Below are 19769 nucleotides of genomic sequence, written 5' to 3' on the forward strand. Positions count from 1 at the left end.
AGATTTGGTTACCGTCAGGTAACGAAATAGAGCTGCAAAACACCAAAGTAATCTGTCCCCGGGGAAAATTGCGGAAAAAAATCGCAAAAAACGCGGGGAAAATAATATGGCATAATTTGCGGTGAATTTGCGGTAAATATGCGGTAAATATGCGGTGAATAATATTGATGTGCGGCAATTTTCAGTGAGTATGTAGTGAAATCAATCAGTTACAAGTCTCTGGTGTGAGCACTCGTCATATTTGAGTAAAAAGCCGCCACGATGAGACGTTGCTGACCGAACAGTGCACTGTGTGTACATGTAGTGCAACAAAAAAGTTCAAAAAACGCGGGAAAATCGCGGAAAATCGCGGAAAACGCGGTCTTTTAAAAAATCGCAAAAAACGCGGAAAAAAACGCGGCCGCGGAATCGCAATTTCCCCCGGGGACAGAGTAATTGTTTTCTTCCATTCAATTACACTGCTGAGCATGCACAGCATGGTGACAGCTAAGCAGTACGCACGTCATCAAGCCCAATTTCCAAATATGGAAGGTGTTATTTATGAAATTTGACACGGTTCCTCTTCTCTGATCGGCTCGAGACATAGCTCATCGGAATCAGTGCCCAATTCCCCTTCGGATAAGCCATACTTATTTTTGGCGTTCAGTTTCCCTTTAATATTAAAACCTCTCGATATTTTCGTCGGCTGAAAAGTCGGATAGGGTGGTAAGATTATGCATGTCCGATACACAACACATAGCCTCATTGAAATCAGGAAAAAAAAAGCTCGAACGCACTCAGCCCCGCAGTCAACTACTAGTATTGTTTCTTCAACATTCATGTACTAGTACTAGTCAGTCATCTTCTTTTTTGTACATACCGGTACATAATTCTCTTACCCCAGTAAGTTTTGATAGCCGTATGATACAGTTGCACAGTGACTAACAGAGATTATCAGCACTGCGCAGATTACCACAGCAACACTGTTGTGAATGTAACAAACTATTATCCACGTCAGTAGCCAATAGTGCACCTTCTCAGCAATCGACGCCAGGATAAGGAATATTCTTCAACTGATGATATAAACCAGCGAGTGCCACTAAGTCCTTTCTGACCATAGCATAACAACACGCTAGCACTAGCTGGTAGATCTACATTCTACACTCAATACGTATTGATACGATGAAGGCGAGATCGAGGTGCTCTTGTTGTTTCTTGTTTTTTTATATCGTTTTTTTTAGCGCAAATGGCCAAAATTTGCAAAAAGACTTTTGATAACAATGTTACATACGCGTCATCACTCACGTGTCAAACCCTACGGACACGGTCTGCACATAACACTAACACAGTAACCATGGTAACAGTCCGGTGCAACTGCATGCATGATTTTCTCTGACTGCTGAGTTGCCGCTAGCGCGCTGCCCCAAACACAAGCCGCACTCGGGACATTACGGTTATCATGTATTCATCCGGATAGCTCCCCCCCCCCCCCCCCCGGTAGATCTACTTATTTTTCAATACGAGATCAAAGACAGAAACAGTATTCAGAACCGAGCAGCAGTGATATCTGGACATCCGTACGCTACATGACATACTGTCGTGGACATGGAAATCTGGTCGCGCGTCTACCGGCCCCAGGGCTCTGGCTATGCAGCCGTGGATAAGGGATACACACATGCATTTATGCGCTTCAGCGTGCTGGTCGCATCGGATGAACATGTGCACTGCACGCAGCGTTCTGTACGCGCTGAGGGCGCCGGCCCCGGTCAATCGACTGGATTTCCATGCCCACGACAGTAGGTCATGTACATGTAGATTGAAGTGATTTGTTGATGAGAAACAAGAGAGGCAGGTCAGGACCCTTGCTAGGATCGGTCCATGTTAGTTCTATGTTAATCCTCATACGGACAAGCCACGCCACCAGGCTGCAACACACGCGATTGGTCAAAATCCGATCTCACATGGTTCGTGCCGCCTTACAGAACCCCCCCCCCCCCCACACACACACACACAGATCACGGCAGACGCTACTACCTTTTAAACATGTAGCTCAGTCAAGAATCAGGATCCTGGTTATTCCAGATGCTACATGTACTACGTGTACTATGGACAATGGACGCTGAAAACACACATGTGGAGGATTCACAATAATAATATCAAGGTACATGATTATATAAGCACGCACAAAGATAAAATATGGGAATGAATTGAATGCACAGATACGCAAACACTCGCGCACAAACTCAACAATGCCTTGATTTCAAAAACACAATCAACATGCATACTTCACTAGCACTAGCAGCATTACCCTCTCACATCCGATGTACTCAGTTACTCAGCCGGGAGTGGAATTAAACAAGATGCAGCACCAACTTCCTCAGTGTTCGGCTCAGCAGAAAAAGGGGCAAGGAATCGAAGAAATTTAAACTTCAATCACTAGACAGACATATTCCAGTCTCGAGTGATTTAAACACACTTCCTGCACAATTCGGCTTAGTTTTCTGCTGTTAAGAGATATCTGCGAGAAAACCGTAGAAGTACACAACCAGCAAATACTAGAATCAGGAAAGTATTACACAGCTCACCCCACCCTCTATGGTGGTGGTCAAGTTTCTTTCCTGACGTGGCTAGCTACATGTACATGCATGTACAGTCAACTTTGCGTATAATGACACTCGGCGGGGCATCAGAAAAGTGTCTGTATTTGCGAAGTGTCCTTATATCCGAAGTCTCATTATATGTATTATGTATTATAGTTATTAACAGGTTTGAGGGAAAGAGACAAACGGGAAAAGTCTGAAGAAAAAATTGACTGTCACCACCAGGACTCGAACCAGGGACCCTCGCTTGTATTATAGTTAGATGGCAATTTGCTCTGGGCATGGAAATTCTGTCGCTATTCGCGAAATGTTGTTATATCCGTAGTCGTTATTAGCGAAGTTGACTGTATCTCTGTACCATACTGTTGCGATGGCAAGAATACATAAAGCAGAGTGTACGACTCTGTAGATGGGTTCTGGACAGTAGAATTCTCCATTTATATACGTTTTGATTAGTCATGGATGCCATGATCCACTTTTATACTCTTGCTCTGTATCAATAAGACCTGTGATGTCAGTTTTAAAGAAAACTAGACGGCAAAGATTATGTAAGCGATATGGTGCACTTCTGCGTATCTAAGTCTAGTTTTTTTGTGTAGAACTCCGTGACCAGTCCAGGCCCTGTGACCAGTCCAGGCCCTGTGACCAGTCCATGCCCTATAACCAGTCCAGGCCCTGTGAACAGTCCAAGCCCTGCGACCAGTCCAGGCCCTGTGACCAGTCCAGGCCCTGTGATCAATCCAGGCCCTGTGACCAGTCCAGGCCCTGTGACCAGTCCAGGCCCTGTGACCAGTCCAGGCCCTGCGAGTAGTACAGACCCTCTGAACAGTCACTGGTCCTGTAACCAGTCATATCGTCAACAAAAAAACTAATGCCCTGTGACAAGTCGCAATACCAAACAAACATGGCTGAACCAATCACAGTTTCTACTGTGCCCCCAGACCAGTCATGAGGAGCATATCAGAAAGGAATTCGTCAATGTTCTGAATAGATAGTCCACTACACAACTCTAGGGGTTCACAATACCTACTGCTAATCAGCACACTCCTTTATGGTGGTACAGCCTCCTGGAACACATCAGGGTCAGCCAAGATATCGGATATTCTTCTACTGGTAGGCTTGAGGAGATCTTGTACTGAAGTATTATCACCGGCGGATAGTTAGACTGGGTATTCAGGTATAGTGTTGTCCTTGTCACCTTTTTCAGGTCCCGTTTGGCGTTACCCTGCGCATGGGGTTCTCCCCTGCTAGCGGACCGCGCTCAGACTGTGCAGGTTGCGCCACTGCACTCTAGTACCATTTCCGGACGACAATAGAGTCGTGGCGCCCGGTTTCGGTATGATTTGTGTTGACTGGTTTACAGATTTGCTTGTGTGATAACGAGGAAGTTCACTACTTCTAGGTTAGCATTGATCGTAATCTTCAACCCAAGACTCTGTAATTCCTGGATTATAGTCTTCCACAGGTCATCTAATCAGTCTCACTACCCGTTGTATTCATCAACATAGCTAGGTAACCACCACGATATAGCCAGATCAATTCCTTGCCGTTGTGCTTTTCTAGTTCGGTCAGGTCGAAGGAATTCGCCCAACAACTCGCGTACCTCACTCCCATTAGTGTTCTGCTATCAGTTATAGACATTGCACCCAATGAGGTTGAAAGAATATAACACTAAACTACACCATGGCAGATACATGTACAGCAACTAATGATTCTGTAACTTACCATCATGTAGACTATGACATCAGTGTGTATGTCCATCACTGCTTGGCGGGTAACAGGTCTTTGAACACGGTGATGTGATACGGATAATTGATCAGCAAATCCGGGATAGTGTGGCTGCTTTTCTGTGAGTGCCGAGCGCCATATTCGAGTACCATCTATCAAAGTAGACAGAAAGAGTGTGAAGTAATGCAACATTTAAGCTCATCCAGGATAAAAAAAACTCTCTTTTAACACTGAACACAATCTTCAGATGGGTGAACAGTGTGAGACTATAAAACTGTTTTATGTCTCACAACTAGACTTGGGCAGCAGCATGTAGTCAAAACACTCAAAACTATCCTTATGCACAAGCTCCTTTTTCCACCCTGCACTGTAGAATCAAGACAGGCATCATCAAAGGCAAAACACTAGCACTGGAACTAACCGGAATAATATAACATCCTTGAGATTTGAGTACCGATGCCTCAAGAAATCTATATCCGTTAGGTGTACGTATAGGATGACGCAGTAACCGTGTGTCACTCACACCCAGACATGCCACAACACTGAAACCATGACGTCTAGCTGCAGTCATATCTACTGATACACCGTTGTATACATCAGCTGGATACGCTTCAGTCTCCACTGGTTCATGGTCTTGGTTGAATATGCAGAATGCCTGGACGTTCACACCATCAACCAGAGATATGCCAGTGGTGTACTTTGGGCCAATGAAGTATGACAGCATGTCATACATTCGACCTGACTGCCGACTTGTCACAGCCTTCTGGAACCGCACTGAACACCTGTTCATCATCTGTAGCCGCTGGTTGTTAGTGACAGGGAGGGTGTTGTGCAAAAATAGAAGTTGGACACGTACAGGATCGCATTCTGCATAGAAGTCAGGGCAGAGAGAATCGAGAGGAACACACAGTGGTATGGACATAGACCAACAGATACATTTTAGGATGACATTGTGAAAATGAAAAAAAATCAAAGATCGATGACATCTGAAAGTGATTCATTTGTCATTTCCACGCCAACAGACTACTTCCTATAAAACAGACACAGTCAGGGGAACAACACTGGATGAATTTTTGTTGGTATGTGAGTTACGAATTTGGTACACATGCTTCTTGAAGTACACACAAGTCCATGCTGTCTGTCCTGACTCCAAACATCAGCAGGATGCATATGGCATATTGCACATTGTACTGCATTCTGGTGATAGTAATTTGTGTAAATGTTGAAACTAATACAGTGGACTGAAGTGTGATTTCGCAGTGCTGAGGAATAAGGCAGGTGTGCTCAAAACTTCCAATTGTGCTGTTTAGTTGCAGGATGCCCCACCCATATCACTAGAATGTAGTTGATTGCTGAAATACTAACACAAGTTTGGAATGGCTTCAGACTGTCCAACTGCATGATTCAAAATCATACCCATAATCCTTCCATCATCACTTTTTATTTTAACCCAAGTTGAATTATGATCAGTTTACAACACACATCATCATAATATGTATGTGAAAGTAAATCTGCACTTGCAGAATACTGTGTAGCAAAAACCATAAACAGAGATCGTTTCTGTTCCCGTCTAAAACAACACTTGGTTTCAACTCTGAGACACCAAGGACAATTACTACAGAGGTGTGTGGTATGAATGTCATTTGTAACTCCGTGTGAGCAGAAATTCCACAACCAACAGACACAAGTCTCCATTCAATAGGTCTTATTCCAGAATAGACTTACTCTGTATCAGTTGATCAACACTGATCAGCTTCAGCAAGGCACTGCACTCTACACCACACAGTGTACAGTAGAGAAGTAGTGAGAGTACTACAGTATGACGATGCTTTGGATCACCTGTACTCTGGATGGTAAGGTAGCGATTCATCAAGTGTTGGGCCAGGTGACGATCAGACATATTTAACATTAACAATGCATATGCACAATTATCAACATCTCTACATTCCTCAATGCACATGACATCAAGCTGCTGTTGTAGTAACTTTGTGAATCCTGGAGTTGAACATCGGCACTTTGCGGCCCAGTACACTGCCCATAACAGCGTGTGTTGGTTCTTGCTTTCTTGCCAGATTTCAGTAGGTAGACTGGCTAGTTGGTTCAGTGCAGATACTGCCAGTGCGGTCACGTCAGTGTTCTCCTCATTGACAAGAGCACATGCCTGCAGGATATCCCTAACCTTGCCTGGACTCCGTAGTTCAGTAACATATCGTTGGATGAGAGAACATTGTGATAGTAGATAGCTGGGTTGAAAAGTGCGTACCTTCACCATGCTATCAAATATTGAATCAATGGCATCATATGCATCATGTACCGTAGTGACTTGACGACCAGACTGATCTGATCTCCACCTAACTGACTGCCTGGACTGTGCTGATGTCTGAGTCAACTTGCTAGCAACACATGGCCTTGACGCGCAGGTTGACTGGACTAACCGGCTCTGTACACTCACAGCATAACCATGCTGAACAAACTTACTGACAGTCTTGAGATTGCCATGTAACTTTGAAGCAAACATGTTCTCCTGGTGATGTTGTATATTCAGTAGTACACGGGTGTATAGCGTACAGTGTATGGTGTGGATTACTGAGAATTTGTCAGAAGATTACGTACTGCCGGTCTATAGAGAATAACACACAGTGCGGCAAAATACACACACACACACACAACATACACACACACCTGACCTTTGACGCCCATCGCCGGAGGCAATGATAGCAATGCTACGGCAGAAGCCATAGCAACTTGTGCTGGGATTGCATCACTCAACAGCTTGCAAGGCTGAAGAATTGACCGTCACTATTCAGCCTGGTCTACACCATACAGCTATTTTGAAGTGACTTTTTTCTGGCCAGTGAATCCCTATTTTTGGTCTTTTTTCTTCTTTTTTTTTTTTTACACACACACACACACTCACACACACACACACACATACACACACACACACACACACACACACTCTCTCTCTCACACACACACACACACACACACACATACACACAACATACAACAGATCAGATATACATGCAGTGCTAGACATGATGAAATCCGGGATCATGAATAATACATTTCCGGCCATACAGCAGTGCACAACCCAATGTTGGAAAGTCTACAGCTGCACAGTGTCCGGTACTAGCTGACTTACATTGACCAGATTTCAGTCACCAACACTTACTGCCTCATTCAGATCAGTCACGAAAGAAATGATTCGTAAACTGCTTTTGGGCATTTTCAGTAAAATGCAAAAGATCACTTCAGTCAGTTTATAACTACATGTACACGTGTTGTTTGACTCGAAAACAAACTTCAGCCAACCACATCGAAATTCCCTGGCAATTTGGCCTAACAGTAATTAATTAAGGGTGTTGTGAACCCTCTGGTTCTCTAAAGTGTCAGGAACGAACGACCCCACATGGCACGAGGACAACTATTTATTCTCAACAGTATATTTCACTTCCATCGACTAACTAAACAATGAATGAATGAATGTATAACACTAAAACCACCAGGTAGTTATAGCGTGAAAATGACAGCGCACACAGCAAACCGCACATAGCGCATGTAGGGTATACTACGTCGTAAACATCAGCGGTACGGCGGAGTCGGGATACAACTGCATTGGAACGAACACAATGTCACAAGCGAGAAGGCCTTTCACTCTCGAGAACTTGTCGTTTCACAACAAAGGGGGCAGACTGGTCGTAAAATCCCTGAAAAGTCGAATTCGTAAATTCATATCGAGTGCTACATCAGTTGAAAGAGCATGAATAGCTGCAAATTCTCTGAAATTGTGTCCCGATCTGACCAGCCGTTCAAGAGTATGCCCGAAAATGTGCCCTTGCAAGGAAAGATTTTTTTTGTTGAACGCTGTCATTTGTTGGCAGCACTGTATTTGAATCTGAGCAGACCGTGCGCAACTTTTCGTATCATGGAAACACTCGAAAGTGTGCAGAATTTTGCTCCAAGTCCAAAAAAGTCCAAAAATCATGTTAAAAAACCATGTATTGGGCTGCACGGCGGCGGGCTTTGCCCGCCGCCGTGCAGCAGGACTTTTGCCAGCACCCTCGTGACGTTGCAGATATGTGGCTTGATTATTGTAGTTGACGTTGATTTAGTGACTTTGGCAAGTTTGAGTCGTGTCAAGAAGTCAGGTAGGATTCAGTACTAGGCAGTAGTGGAACGTGAGTGGTAGTCTTTGCCGGTTTCTGAAGGTATCCTGGATTTCGTGTGCAGCGCTGTGGAAATGGCTTGCTGTGGAGGTCCCAGCACTGGATGTTGTATCAAAGGTACGACCTCGTAGCACGTGCTAAACCTAAAAAAATTCAAAAATTGACTTGGATCTGTGGGAGTCTGTGAGAGAACGCCCACTCGTTCCGTTGTGACAGATTCCAGGGCCACGTTGAGGGGCCCTACCCCACCACCCATGGCTGCTTCTGGACTTGTTTTAGGTTTGGGTCCCGCGCACGGATAGAATGGGCACGAAAATGTGAAAAAATTGTAAATGCATTTGTTTAGCTCCTGGGTGGCTCACACACCGTGGCACTATGCCGGAAATTTGAGTTTTCAAAGCCTGTCAGTGAGGCGCAAGAACTTGTAAATCATGTCCTGAGGGCCAGCATAGTGGCAGGAGTGTGTGGTCAAAATTTCACTCAAATCCATTGAGAAACACCAAAGTTACCGTCAATTGAATGCCATATGAAATTTACGGACAGGATGGGTAAACGAGTCACCAACATGTACACGTACTCGTTCTCTACTAGTTTTAGGAGTTGTCAAACTACTTCTCGATTTTTTCCTCGGCCGAAAAGTCGGATAGGGTGGTAAGATTATGCATGTCCGATACACAACACAGCATGACATTGCCACATGGAAATCCGGAATACAATTGCTCGAACGCACTCAGCCCGCCAGTCAACTATTGTTTCTTCAACATTCATCTTCTTTTTTGTACATGTATAATTCTCTTACCCCAGTAAGTTAGAATAGCTGTATGATACAGTTGCACAGTGAATAGAGATGTTCAGCACTGCGCGGATTACCACAGCAACACTGTTGTGAATGTAACAAACTATTATGCACGTCAGTAGCCAATAGTGCACCTTCTCAGCGATCGACGCCAGGATAAGGAATATTCTTCAACTGATGAGATAAACCAGCGAGTGCCACCAAGTCCTTTCTGACCTTAGCATAACAACACGCTAGCGCTAGCTGGTAGATCTACATTATGAAGGCGAGATCGAGGTGCTCTTGTTGTTTCTTGTATTGTTTTTTTGTCGTTGTTTTTTAGCGCAAATGACCAAATTATTTGCAAAAAGTCTTTTGATAACACACGCGTCATCACTCAAGTCTCAAGTGCATAACCATGATAACAACACGCTAGTCGCTAGCTAGCTGGTTGATCTACCATGATCTACTGCCAAGTGCCAGTACTGGCAAAACTGAAGCGGACCTGAAAATCCAGTCGATTGACCGGGCCCGGGGTCGGCGGCTCGGCGACTCGGCGCCCTCAGCTAGCTCAGCGCGTAGATCTACAGAACGCTGCGTGTTGCAACGCATAAATGTAGGTATGTGTGTACCGCTTAATCGCGGCTGCATGGCCAGCGCACTGGGGCATCGCTAGGATCGGTCTACATCATACATGTATGTTAGTTCTATATCCTCAAAGGCTCAAACGAACAAGCTACGTAAACCAGGCTGCAACGCACGTGATCAGTCACAATCCGATCTCACATGGTTCGTGCCGCCTTACACTAATACCCACACTGTGAGCATACACATAAAATATATACTCGGATACTGAGCCAGTAATACAATGTTCTCATGTGTTTCTTCTCTTTTTCACATAAAAAAACCAGAGAAACAAGAGAGCTCAGCACAGAACTGTGCTGGTACTTAGTCACGTTTCGCGGGTGAATCGACCCACGCCGGGTGCAATGCCAGCTCTTTTAGTTTTGTCCTCCTGTCACCGACACATGACGTGCCGGCCTGACCGAACACATACACACACACACACACACACACACACACACACACACACACACACACACACACACACCATGTACCATGCCCGTCGCAAGAGAAGCACGCAAATCTGCAAATGCACTGGATGTGCACCCACAGATTTTCTCTTTATAGCAACGATAGCGGATCTGATTCTGATTGAAACAGATCAAGACAAGTGCCAGATAACTGTCTAATCCACACAACTGGCGAAGCCATGTGAATCGACCCCCCAATGCACACCTGGTCTACACCACACGGAGTACATCGGAATAGGACGGCCAAGACAATTACCTATGCACACCCTACACTTGCTGGGGTAACCAGTATAGACAGCACGCTGCTTTGATAAAAGAAGACACTAGATGCACTGGTACCTTGAAGTGAAATTGGAGTTATTTTACCAACCAGCCTCGGCAACTGGGTACTGGGAACCTAGGGCCAACAGACGTATCAACAACCTCAGCCATGAAAGCTATAATTATAGTAACGACACACTGGATTGTGGAGCCGAAACTAGTCCAACTTCCAAAAATGCTTTGGCAAGAGGGTAGCCTTCCGACAGGTTGGACACACACACACACACACACACACACACACACACACCACACACACACACACACACACACACACACAGAGATCATGGCAGACGCTACTACCTTTTAAAGATGTAACTCAGTCAAGAATCAGGATCCTGGCCACTCCAGACGCTACATGTACTACATGTTGTATGGACAATGGAAGGAACAACACAAATGTGGAGGATTCACAATATCAACGTATATGCCCACACAAAGAAAAACGAACTTCATGGGAATTAAAATTAATGTACAAGCACACACACGCACAATGGAAGCTGAATAGCAGTGAATACACATGTGGAGGATTCACAATATCAACGTACAATATGTACGCACTCTGAACAGAAAAAAAGAAATGGGAAGTAAAGTAATCACACACACACACACACACACACACACACACATACACACATACACACATACACACACATACACCATGTACCACACACACACACACACACACACACACAAAATTCGACAATGCCTTGATTTCAATAACACAATCAACATGCATACTGCACTAGCACTAGCAGCATTACCCTCTCACATCCGATGTACTCACCTACTAAGTTACTCAGTTACTCAGCCAATAGAGTGGAATGAACCAAGACGCAGCACCAACTTACTCACTGTTCTGGTCAGTAGAAAAAGAAAGGAATCGGAGAAATAATAACTTTAAAAATCACAAGATGGACACCATATTCCAGTCTCCCATGATATTATCACACACTTCCTGCACAATTCGGCATAGTATTCGGCTGTTCAGAGGTACCTGAGAGAACACAGAAGACCCACGCAAACAGCAATTACAATTATTTAAGATCAGGAAGTATTACACAGCGCACTCCACTCTCTATGGTGGTTATCAAGTTTCTTTCCCGACCTGGCTAGCTACTTGTTCGTGTATCTCTGTGTTAATACTGACTGTAACGTCAGCAAGAGTACATGATGCAGTGGAGCGTGCAACTCTGGAGATGGGTTTGGGACCTTTGGGGCCAGCAGAATTCTTCGTTCACATTTATTTTGATTAGTCATGGAAGCCGTGACCCTCTTTTCTAATCTTGCCTTGCATCAATAAGACCTGCGAGAGCAGTTTTTTTTAACGTGCATGTACTTGCAAGTACATTTACTTGTGCATGAAACGTGATGTCAAAAATTAAGTTCACAACAAAATAACACTTCAGCCCATTCACTTAGTTGCAAAGTCAAGTAAGTAAATGTGGTCGTCGGTGAACAGTCCGGCCCCTGTGAACAGTTACAGGTCTTGCAACCAGTCATACAGTCTAATATGCCCTTTCATCCAGCTACAAAAACCAACAACCAGTCATACAGTCTAATATGCCCTTTCATCCAGCCACAAAAACCAACAACCAGTCACGGTTTCGAGTGTGGTCCATTACCAAGTACAAGAAATCCATCCAAAGCGAGAATCTAGCATGCTGTTCATTACAGACTCCATTACCATAGACATGTCCTGTTATGTAGACAAACACTAGAGACGAAGGGCTGTGAAGCTGTACAAATTTAACATATTTCAGCAAACATCAGACAGCGGCGTTCACGGCTACTTCGAGCTGCCCTGCCTGCCTTGTTTGTGTCATGTACTTATGTTATACTTCTGCAATCAGTTTTATTTCTCTTTTCAAACTAGACATTGCAGCCAACGATGCTGCAAGAACGAAACTAGACAAATACATCATCTAACATTCTGTAAACTTACCATAGTGTTAAGTATGACATCAGTGTGTATGTCCATCACTGCTTAGCAGGCAACAGGTCTTTGAACACGCCAATGTGATGCGGATAATTGATCAGCAAATCCGGGATAAAGTGTCTGCTTCTCTGCGAGTACCGAGCGCCATATTCGAGTACCACCTATCAAGAGAGCAAGAAATAGTGGTGTAATTCGAAGTGTAGCTCATCCAGGGGATAAATGTCTCTATAGTCAATCCGTCATTGAATACCATCTTCAGAAGGGTGAGACTAAGTCGTACTACTAAACTAGCGCAACAGGAGGCAGTAAAAACACTCCAAACTCTCATTGTGTACATGTGATAACCAGGATTAGACTCGTCGTGAAAGCGACCATACATTGAGTTCAACAAGCCAAAATCTGGACTCCGAAATATTCTAGAAATATTCTAGAGTTCTGTTAGAATTATGAATCGTCCTGCGAAGGATTTGGCACTTTCGTTAGTTGAGCAATCATAGCTTTCAGCTTGTGGCAGAGAGCCACCAAGTGTTGTTGTACGTCGACGACACCTTCAGTACAAGTTGTCAGGGTTGTACTCACTACACTGTTGAGCTTAAGGGAACCACGCTTCGTCCTGCAAGGGAGCTGATACCCTTGTTAGTTGAGCAAGAGTGGCGCTTCTTCTCGCATCGTACAATGTAAAGGGTCTGCACTGCTTCACGTACTGTGGACTCTGTACCCTTTTGGTGGGAAAGCGGCTCTGCCGTCTGCTGCTATGTTTTGGGGAAGAGCCCGCCTTGGGTGAAGCCACAAGAATGACACAGCTACGCTTCCCGCCAGCTGCAATGCATCCCAACTACCGGATCGCGGACCAAGGTAATGCCAGCATATGGAGATGATTAATATTCACATTTGGGTGAGCAGGCTCCCCGTATTGATCGCTGTACTACATTCCAGTTTGGCTGATTGCACTACTGTTGAAATATAGAAATAATCCTTACACATTCTTGCCGCTGTATAGTTTTGATCACATAATGTAGCATAAGGAGATGTTTTGCTGACATTCATCCTCGACTCTTGGCGAGCTCACTACTCTCTCAATTCACTCTCGATCCTGGGAGAGTCACTCCGCCTCTCCCCTGCTCTGTCTGGGTCTTTGACTCTTCACGCTGATCTTTCGACTTAGCATAGCAATAGTTCAATAAACACGGTTCAAGTGGAATTAGAAACATGTCAATCTGTGTGAGCTGGCTAACTTGGATGGCGACTATATTGGTCGTCTACCTGGGAGTCTGGGTAGCCACTAGACTGATCTAAGCCAGGTCACAAACTCGCAATGCGGCCGTGACATACAAGCTCTTTTCTTCCCACTGTCACTAAAGAATCAAGACACACATCATCAAAATCAAATCACTAGCACTGGAACTCACCGGAATAATATAACATCCTTGAGATTTCAGTGCCGATGCCTGAAGAGTATCATACCCGTTAGGTGTACGTACAGGATGACGTAGTAACCGAGTGTCACTCACACCCAGACATGCCACAACATTGAAGCCATGACGTCTAGCTGTTGTCATATCTACTGATACACCATTGTATACATCAGCTGGATACGCGTCAGTCTCCACTGGTTCATAGCCTCGGTTGAATACACAGAATGCTTGAACTTTCACACCATCAACCTGAGAAATGCCAGTGGTGTACTTTGAGCCAATGAAGTATGACAGCATGTCATGCATTCGACCTGAATACCGACTTGCCACAGCCTTTCGGAACCGCACCAAACATGTTTCCAATATCTGTAGCCGCTGGTCGTTAGTACCAGGGAGGGTGTTGTGCAAAAATAGCAGTTGCACAAGGCGCGGATCGCATTCTGCACAGAAGTCAGGACAGACAGAATTGAGAGGAACACACAGTGGTATGGGCACAGACCAGCAATATCTCAGAATGTGAAAATAAAAATTTCAAGCGGTAGTTGACATTTGGATGTGATCATTGGTCATATTCACACCAACTCTACTTGTGTTACTCCTCACACTTAAAAGTCAGAACACTACATGAGTCATCGTCGGTGTGTGTGACTTAATAATACTGTATACATACGTAAGTACATAATGTCTGTCCTGTTTACAAACATACATGGCTTTGCACGAGTATGTTACTCAACTTGTCATGAGTATATTTTAATCGGTCGCATTCTTCAATCCAGTGCATAAGTATATATCGTATTCACTCGCATGCAGGGACATTCTCTTAGACACATAAATATTTCGCCAGGAAACAAATGTTCCGGATACATGGACATGTCCTTCAATGCGAGTACTCGAGACTTAAAATTATACACTCTTGGTTATACAAGTACTTGTATTTATAGAAAAGAAAAGGACCAAGGAACTACAAGTTATGCTATGATGTCCACTAACACCACCAGTTACTTGACAATCAGCTCATGCGATAACATTGCACAAAACTGAACGACCGTACTGATGTCATACAGTAGAACTTGTAATGGCGATCACTCGCATATGGCGACCACTTTTCCTTTTCACGGACGCATTCACATTCAAAACAGCTCGGATAAGGCGACCACTCGCTCAACGCGACCAACGACCACCCACCCGCGACCGCGTTGCACAGTGCTAGTACATGTAAATGTACGCATTGCATAGTGCACCATGCATGGTAGATCTACACATCAGTGCAGGCAGGAAGTGTAGACGTACATGGTGCATGCACGACACTTGACAGGTCTGAGGACCCCAGGCACATGAGTAGTGCTAGAGTAGCATTGGCGTGTGCACTGCGATACACTGATCAAAATGATGTATCACATGTGGATATGGTCACGTGACCCACTGAACCTGGATAAGAAGACCACCTGGCCCGGCACGGCGACCACTTTTTCTCTTCCCCTGAGGGGTCGCCTTAGACAGGTTTCACTGTATATGATTGAATACAAATTCTACCTATCTAACTTCACACCGGCTCCAGTTACATAAACCAGGATTACACCTGATGTCTGGCGCTGATCTTGCAAGTACATGCATAGAATCACCGCTTCACCTTATTTGCCCTTAAATTCTCTGATTCCACTAGCACCTTACCACACTATATCAAGAACATTCATTGCGTTTTTGTAATCATTGCCAGGGGCGTTGGAAGGTATTTTAGTGTGGTACGGTCAGCCATCTGAAGTACAATTGACTCGTGGGGGAGTGGTGGCTGAGCCGAAAATTTTCGAAAATTATACATCCCAGATCAGTGTATTTTGTTGACTCACGGGTGTCTTGGGCAAAACGTGGTACGGTCAATACCGTAGTGACCGTACCGTGTGCGACGCCCCTGATTGCTGTCTGATGATCGCCACAGGCGTGAAACTCTGAGTCACAGCCAACCCAAGCTCCATATCCCATTTTATTCTTTTCGTATGATTCAATATCAAACCTAAGCCTGCCATGACAACTTCATTGGAAATTCAAGTTTGAATCATTCAACATACACTCTAAAACATCCAACACCATTATGTATGTGAAAGCATACCTTCCTTAGCAGTACACACTGTGACAAAAACCACAGATTGCGCCCACAGACTGCACACCAAATGGATTCTCTGGGCTGATCATGGTTTTCAGCGAAATTCACAGATAGCGCCCCACACGGATTCCCTGCGCTCTTCATGTTTTCAACAAAGTCCACAGATTGCGCCCCACATGAATTTGTTGTGCTCTTCAGGTTCTCAGCAAAACCCACAGATAAAATTCACCACACACGTGAATTTTGCACCACACGTACTTGGGCGTATTCCCGGAAGTATCCCGGAATATCAGGGACGAGGATTTACCTGGTCTGGCGCCACAAATATTTCCATGTCACCCCAGGATGCGTGCGCAATCTGCAGATTACGCAGGCAATCTGGAATCTTCAGATTGCGTGCAAAAAAAATACACAATGATTTATTATCCACATAAAGACAACATACAGGATATTGGTGTGGATGTGCATTGAAAGTCCGTGCTGCAAGGAAATACTCGTACAACCACCAGCAGACCACACGTCCCTATTTTATAGGTCTTATTCCAGAATAGACTTACTCTGTATCAGATGATCAACACTGATCAGCTCCAGCAAGGCACTGCACTCTACACCACACAGTGTACAGTAGAGAAGTAGTGAGAGTAGACATCCTTAGCAAAAGTACGATAACGCTAACTTTTACGGTACTCACTCCCAGCCGTGACAAAAGACGTTATCGGATAACGGAAAAACGTTACAGAGCTCAAAATAACGGGCCGACGTTCGTTATGGAAATTCTGCAAAAAATGCAAAAACTTGCATTGTTTTGTAACTGGCGGGAGATAAAAAGCACGTCGACGTGCAGATCGAGATGAGATCGAGAGTCGAGATTGCTTCCTCTTGTGACATTTGCTTTTTGGCGAGTTTTGCCTTTCAGTTGACAATTTCTGCGTCCTCTGCTTCGTGCCGTTCTCCCTCTATCCCATCTGGGAAACAAAGGACCAGTTCCGCGGCACTCCTGAGGAAGAAATTCATCGGCCTCTCCCAGACGTGCTGGAGCTGGAGGACCCTTACAGTCTTCGGTGCTGCGTTTAGGAAAGGGTTTCCAAGGACCTGGGAACAGCGAAAACTCATGTTCGCCGTGCTTTTGCTATTCCAGAGTAAAAGACCTCGCCAAGGTATTCTTTCGGAACGACAGCAAACTAATCCCTGGTTCAAAATTTTGAATTTCCCGCATCTGTTTCCACGAAAATTCATATCGCCATGGTTGTCACGACTACTTCGTCTCAACTATAACGTACTTTGTGCTAAGGGAAAAGTCAGCTTGAACGATCCGAAGTACGGAAAGGTTTGCGTTTACGTTAGCGTTTTTTTAGCTAAGGATATCTAGTACTTCAGTATGACGATGCTTTGGATCACCTGTACTCTGGATGGTAAGGTAGCGATTGATCAAGTGTTGGGCCAGGTGACGATCAGGCATATTCAACATAAGCAATGCATATGCACAATTACCAACATTTCTACATTCCTCAATACACATGACATCAGGCTGCTGTTGTAGTAACTTAGTGAATCCTGGAGTTGAACATCGGCACTTTGCGGCCCAGTACATTGCCCATAACAGCGTGTGTTGGTTCTTGCTTTCTTGCCAGATTTCAGTAGGTAGACTGGCTAGTTGGTTCAGTGCAGATACTGCCAGTGTGGTCACGTCAGTGTTCTCCTCACTGATAAGAGCACATGCCTGCAGGATATCCCTAACCTTGCTTGGACTCCGTAGTTCAGTAACATGTCGTTGGATGAGAGAACATTGTGACAGTAGATAGCTGGGTTGAAAAGTGCGTGACTTCACAATGCTATCAAAGATTGAATCAATGGCATCATAGGCATCACGTACCGTAGTGACTTGACGACCAGACTGATCTGATCTCCACCTAACTGACTGTCTGAACTGTGCTGATGTCTGAATCGCCTTACTAGCAACGCAATGCCTTGATCCGCTCACGGTGGTTGACTGGACTAACAGGCTCTGTACACTCACAGCATAACCACGCTGAACAAACTTACTGACAGTCTTGAGATTGCCATGTAACTTTGAAGCAAACATGTTCTCCTGGTGATGTTGTATATTCAGTAGTACACGGGTGTATAGCGTACAGTGTATGGTGTGGATTACTGAGAATTTCTCAGAAGATTACGTACTGCCGGTCTGTAGAGAATAACACACAGTGCGGCAAAATACACACACACACACAAACACACAACATACAACAGATCAGATACTAGTATACATGCAACTGTACACAATATCTACAGCCATGCTAGATGAAATCCGGAATAATACATTTCCGGCCATACAGCGGTGCACAACCCAATGTTGGAAAGTCTACAGTTGCACAGTGTCCAGTACTAGCTGACTTACATGGACCAGATTTCAGTCACCAACACTTACTGCCTCAATCAGATCAGTCACGAAGGACGTGATTCGTAAAACTGCTTTTGGGGGTTTTCAGTAAAATGCAAAAGATCACTTCAGTCAGTTTATAACTACATGTACACGTGTTGTTTTGACTTGAGAACAAACTTCAGCCAACCACATCGAAATTCCCTGGCAATTATTATTTGGCCTAACTAAGGATGGGTAAACGAGTCACCAACATGTACACGACCGTACTCGTTCTCTACTAGTTTTAGGAGTTGTCAAAATAATTCTCGATTTTTTCCTCGGCCGAAAAGTCGGATAGGGTGGTACGATTATGCATGTCCGATACACAACACAGCATGACATTGCCACTTGGAAATCCGGAAAACAATTGCTCGAACGCACTCAGCCCGCCAGTCAACTATTGTTTCTTCAACATTCATCTTCTTTTTTGTACATACATAATGCTCTTACCCCAGTAAGTTTTGATAGCGGTATGAGACAGTTGCACAGTGAATAGAGATGTTCAGCACTGCGCGGATTACCACAGCAACACTGTTGTGAATGTAACAAACTAGTATGCACGTCAGTAGCCAGTAGTGCACCTTCTCAGCGATCGACGCCAGGATAAGGAATATTCTTCAACTGATGATATAACTCAGCGAGTGCCACCAAGTCCTTTCTGACCTTAGCATAACAACACGCTAGCGCTAGCTGGTAGATCTACATTATGAAGGCGAGATCGAGGTGCTCTGATCTTGTTGGTTTTTTTGTCGTTGTTTTTTTAGCGCAAATGGCCAAAATTTGCAAAAAGGCTTTTGATAACACACGCGTCACCACTCACGTGCATAACAACACGCTAGCATGGTAGATCTACTGCATGCATGCATGCAGCGAACCTGAAAATCCAGTCGATTGACCGGGGTCGGCGCCCTCACTAGCACTACACTGTTGCCATCATCCGCGGAAATCACGGAATCCACACTTTTGCCCGCGGAATCTGAATTTTTTAGGGTAAATTACTAAAATTACTACTCAGAAAGCAGCAGAAAAACTACTTTGCGACTGTTTGAGCACATTTCTCTTGCCAGCAGTGCAGGTCTCTCCACACGGCTGTTAGCTGCACTTGGATCGCGGCAACTTAGGGCACGTTTGGTTGGTACGAACTAGAACAGGATTCACCAGAGCAGCGCGTTTGGTTGGGACTGCACCTGTTCTGGGTCGGCCAGAACATGTTCTGCTTGCTCCGGCAG

At 44.7% G+C, this 19769-nt stretch overlaps 1 protein-coding gene and 1 long non-coding RNA gene across 2 annotated transcripts in view; both read right to left on the reverse strand.

Annotated features, from left to right (window-relative positions):
• Window positions 1–6945, reverse strand: part of LOC135823330 (uncharacterized) — a 32359-nt gene extending 25414 nt beyond the window's left edge. The window contains exons 1-4 of the mRNA XM_065336190.1: window positions 6033–6945; window positions 4729–5174; window positions 4305–4459; window positions 2074–2497 (exon numbers count right to left, since the gene is read on the reverse strand). Coding sequence (XP_065192262.1) covers window positions 4340–4459; window positions 4729–5174; window positions 6033–6825 — 1359 coding nt within the window. The 5' untranslated portion in view covers window positions 6826–6945 and the 3' untranslated portion in view covers window positions 2074–2497; window positions 4305–4339. Of the gene's footprint in view, window positions 2498–4304; window positions 4460–4728; window positions 5175–6032 lie in introns of the transcript that reaches the window.
• Window positions 6946–10950: 4005 nt separating this feature from the next.
• LOC135823728 (uncharacterized) lies at window positions 10951–14451 on the reverse strand. Its single transcript, XR_010554736.1, has 3 exons — window positions 14012–14451; window positions 12609–12763; window positions 10951–11660 (listed from the first exon to the last, which is right to left on the reverse strand). It is a non-coding gene; the product is annotated as an uncharacterized LOC135823728 (long non-coding RNA).
• Window positions 14452–19769: the final 5318 nt, after the last annotated feature.

Source organism: Sycon ciliatum, chromosome 8 (assembly GCF_964019385.1).
Source record: "Sycon ciliatum chromosome 8, ocSycCili1.1, whole genome shotgun sequence".
NCBI classification, from domain to species: Eukaryota; Metazoa; Porifera; class Calcarea; order Leucosolenida; family Sycettidae; genus Sycon; species Sycon ciliatum.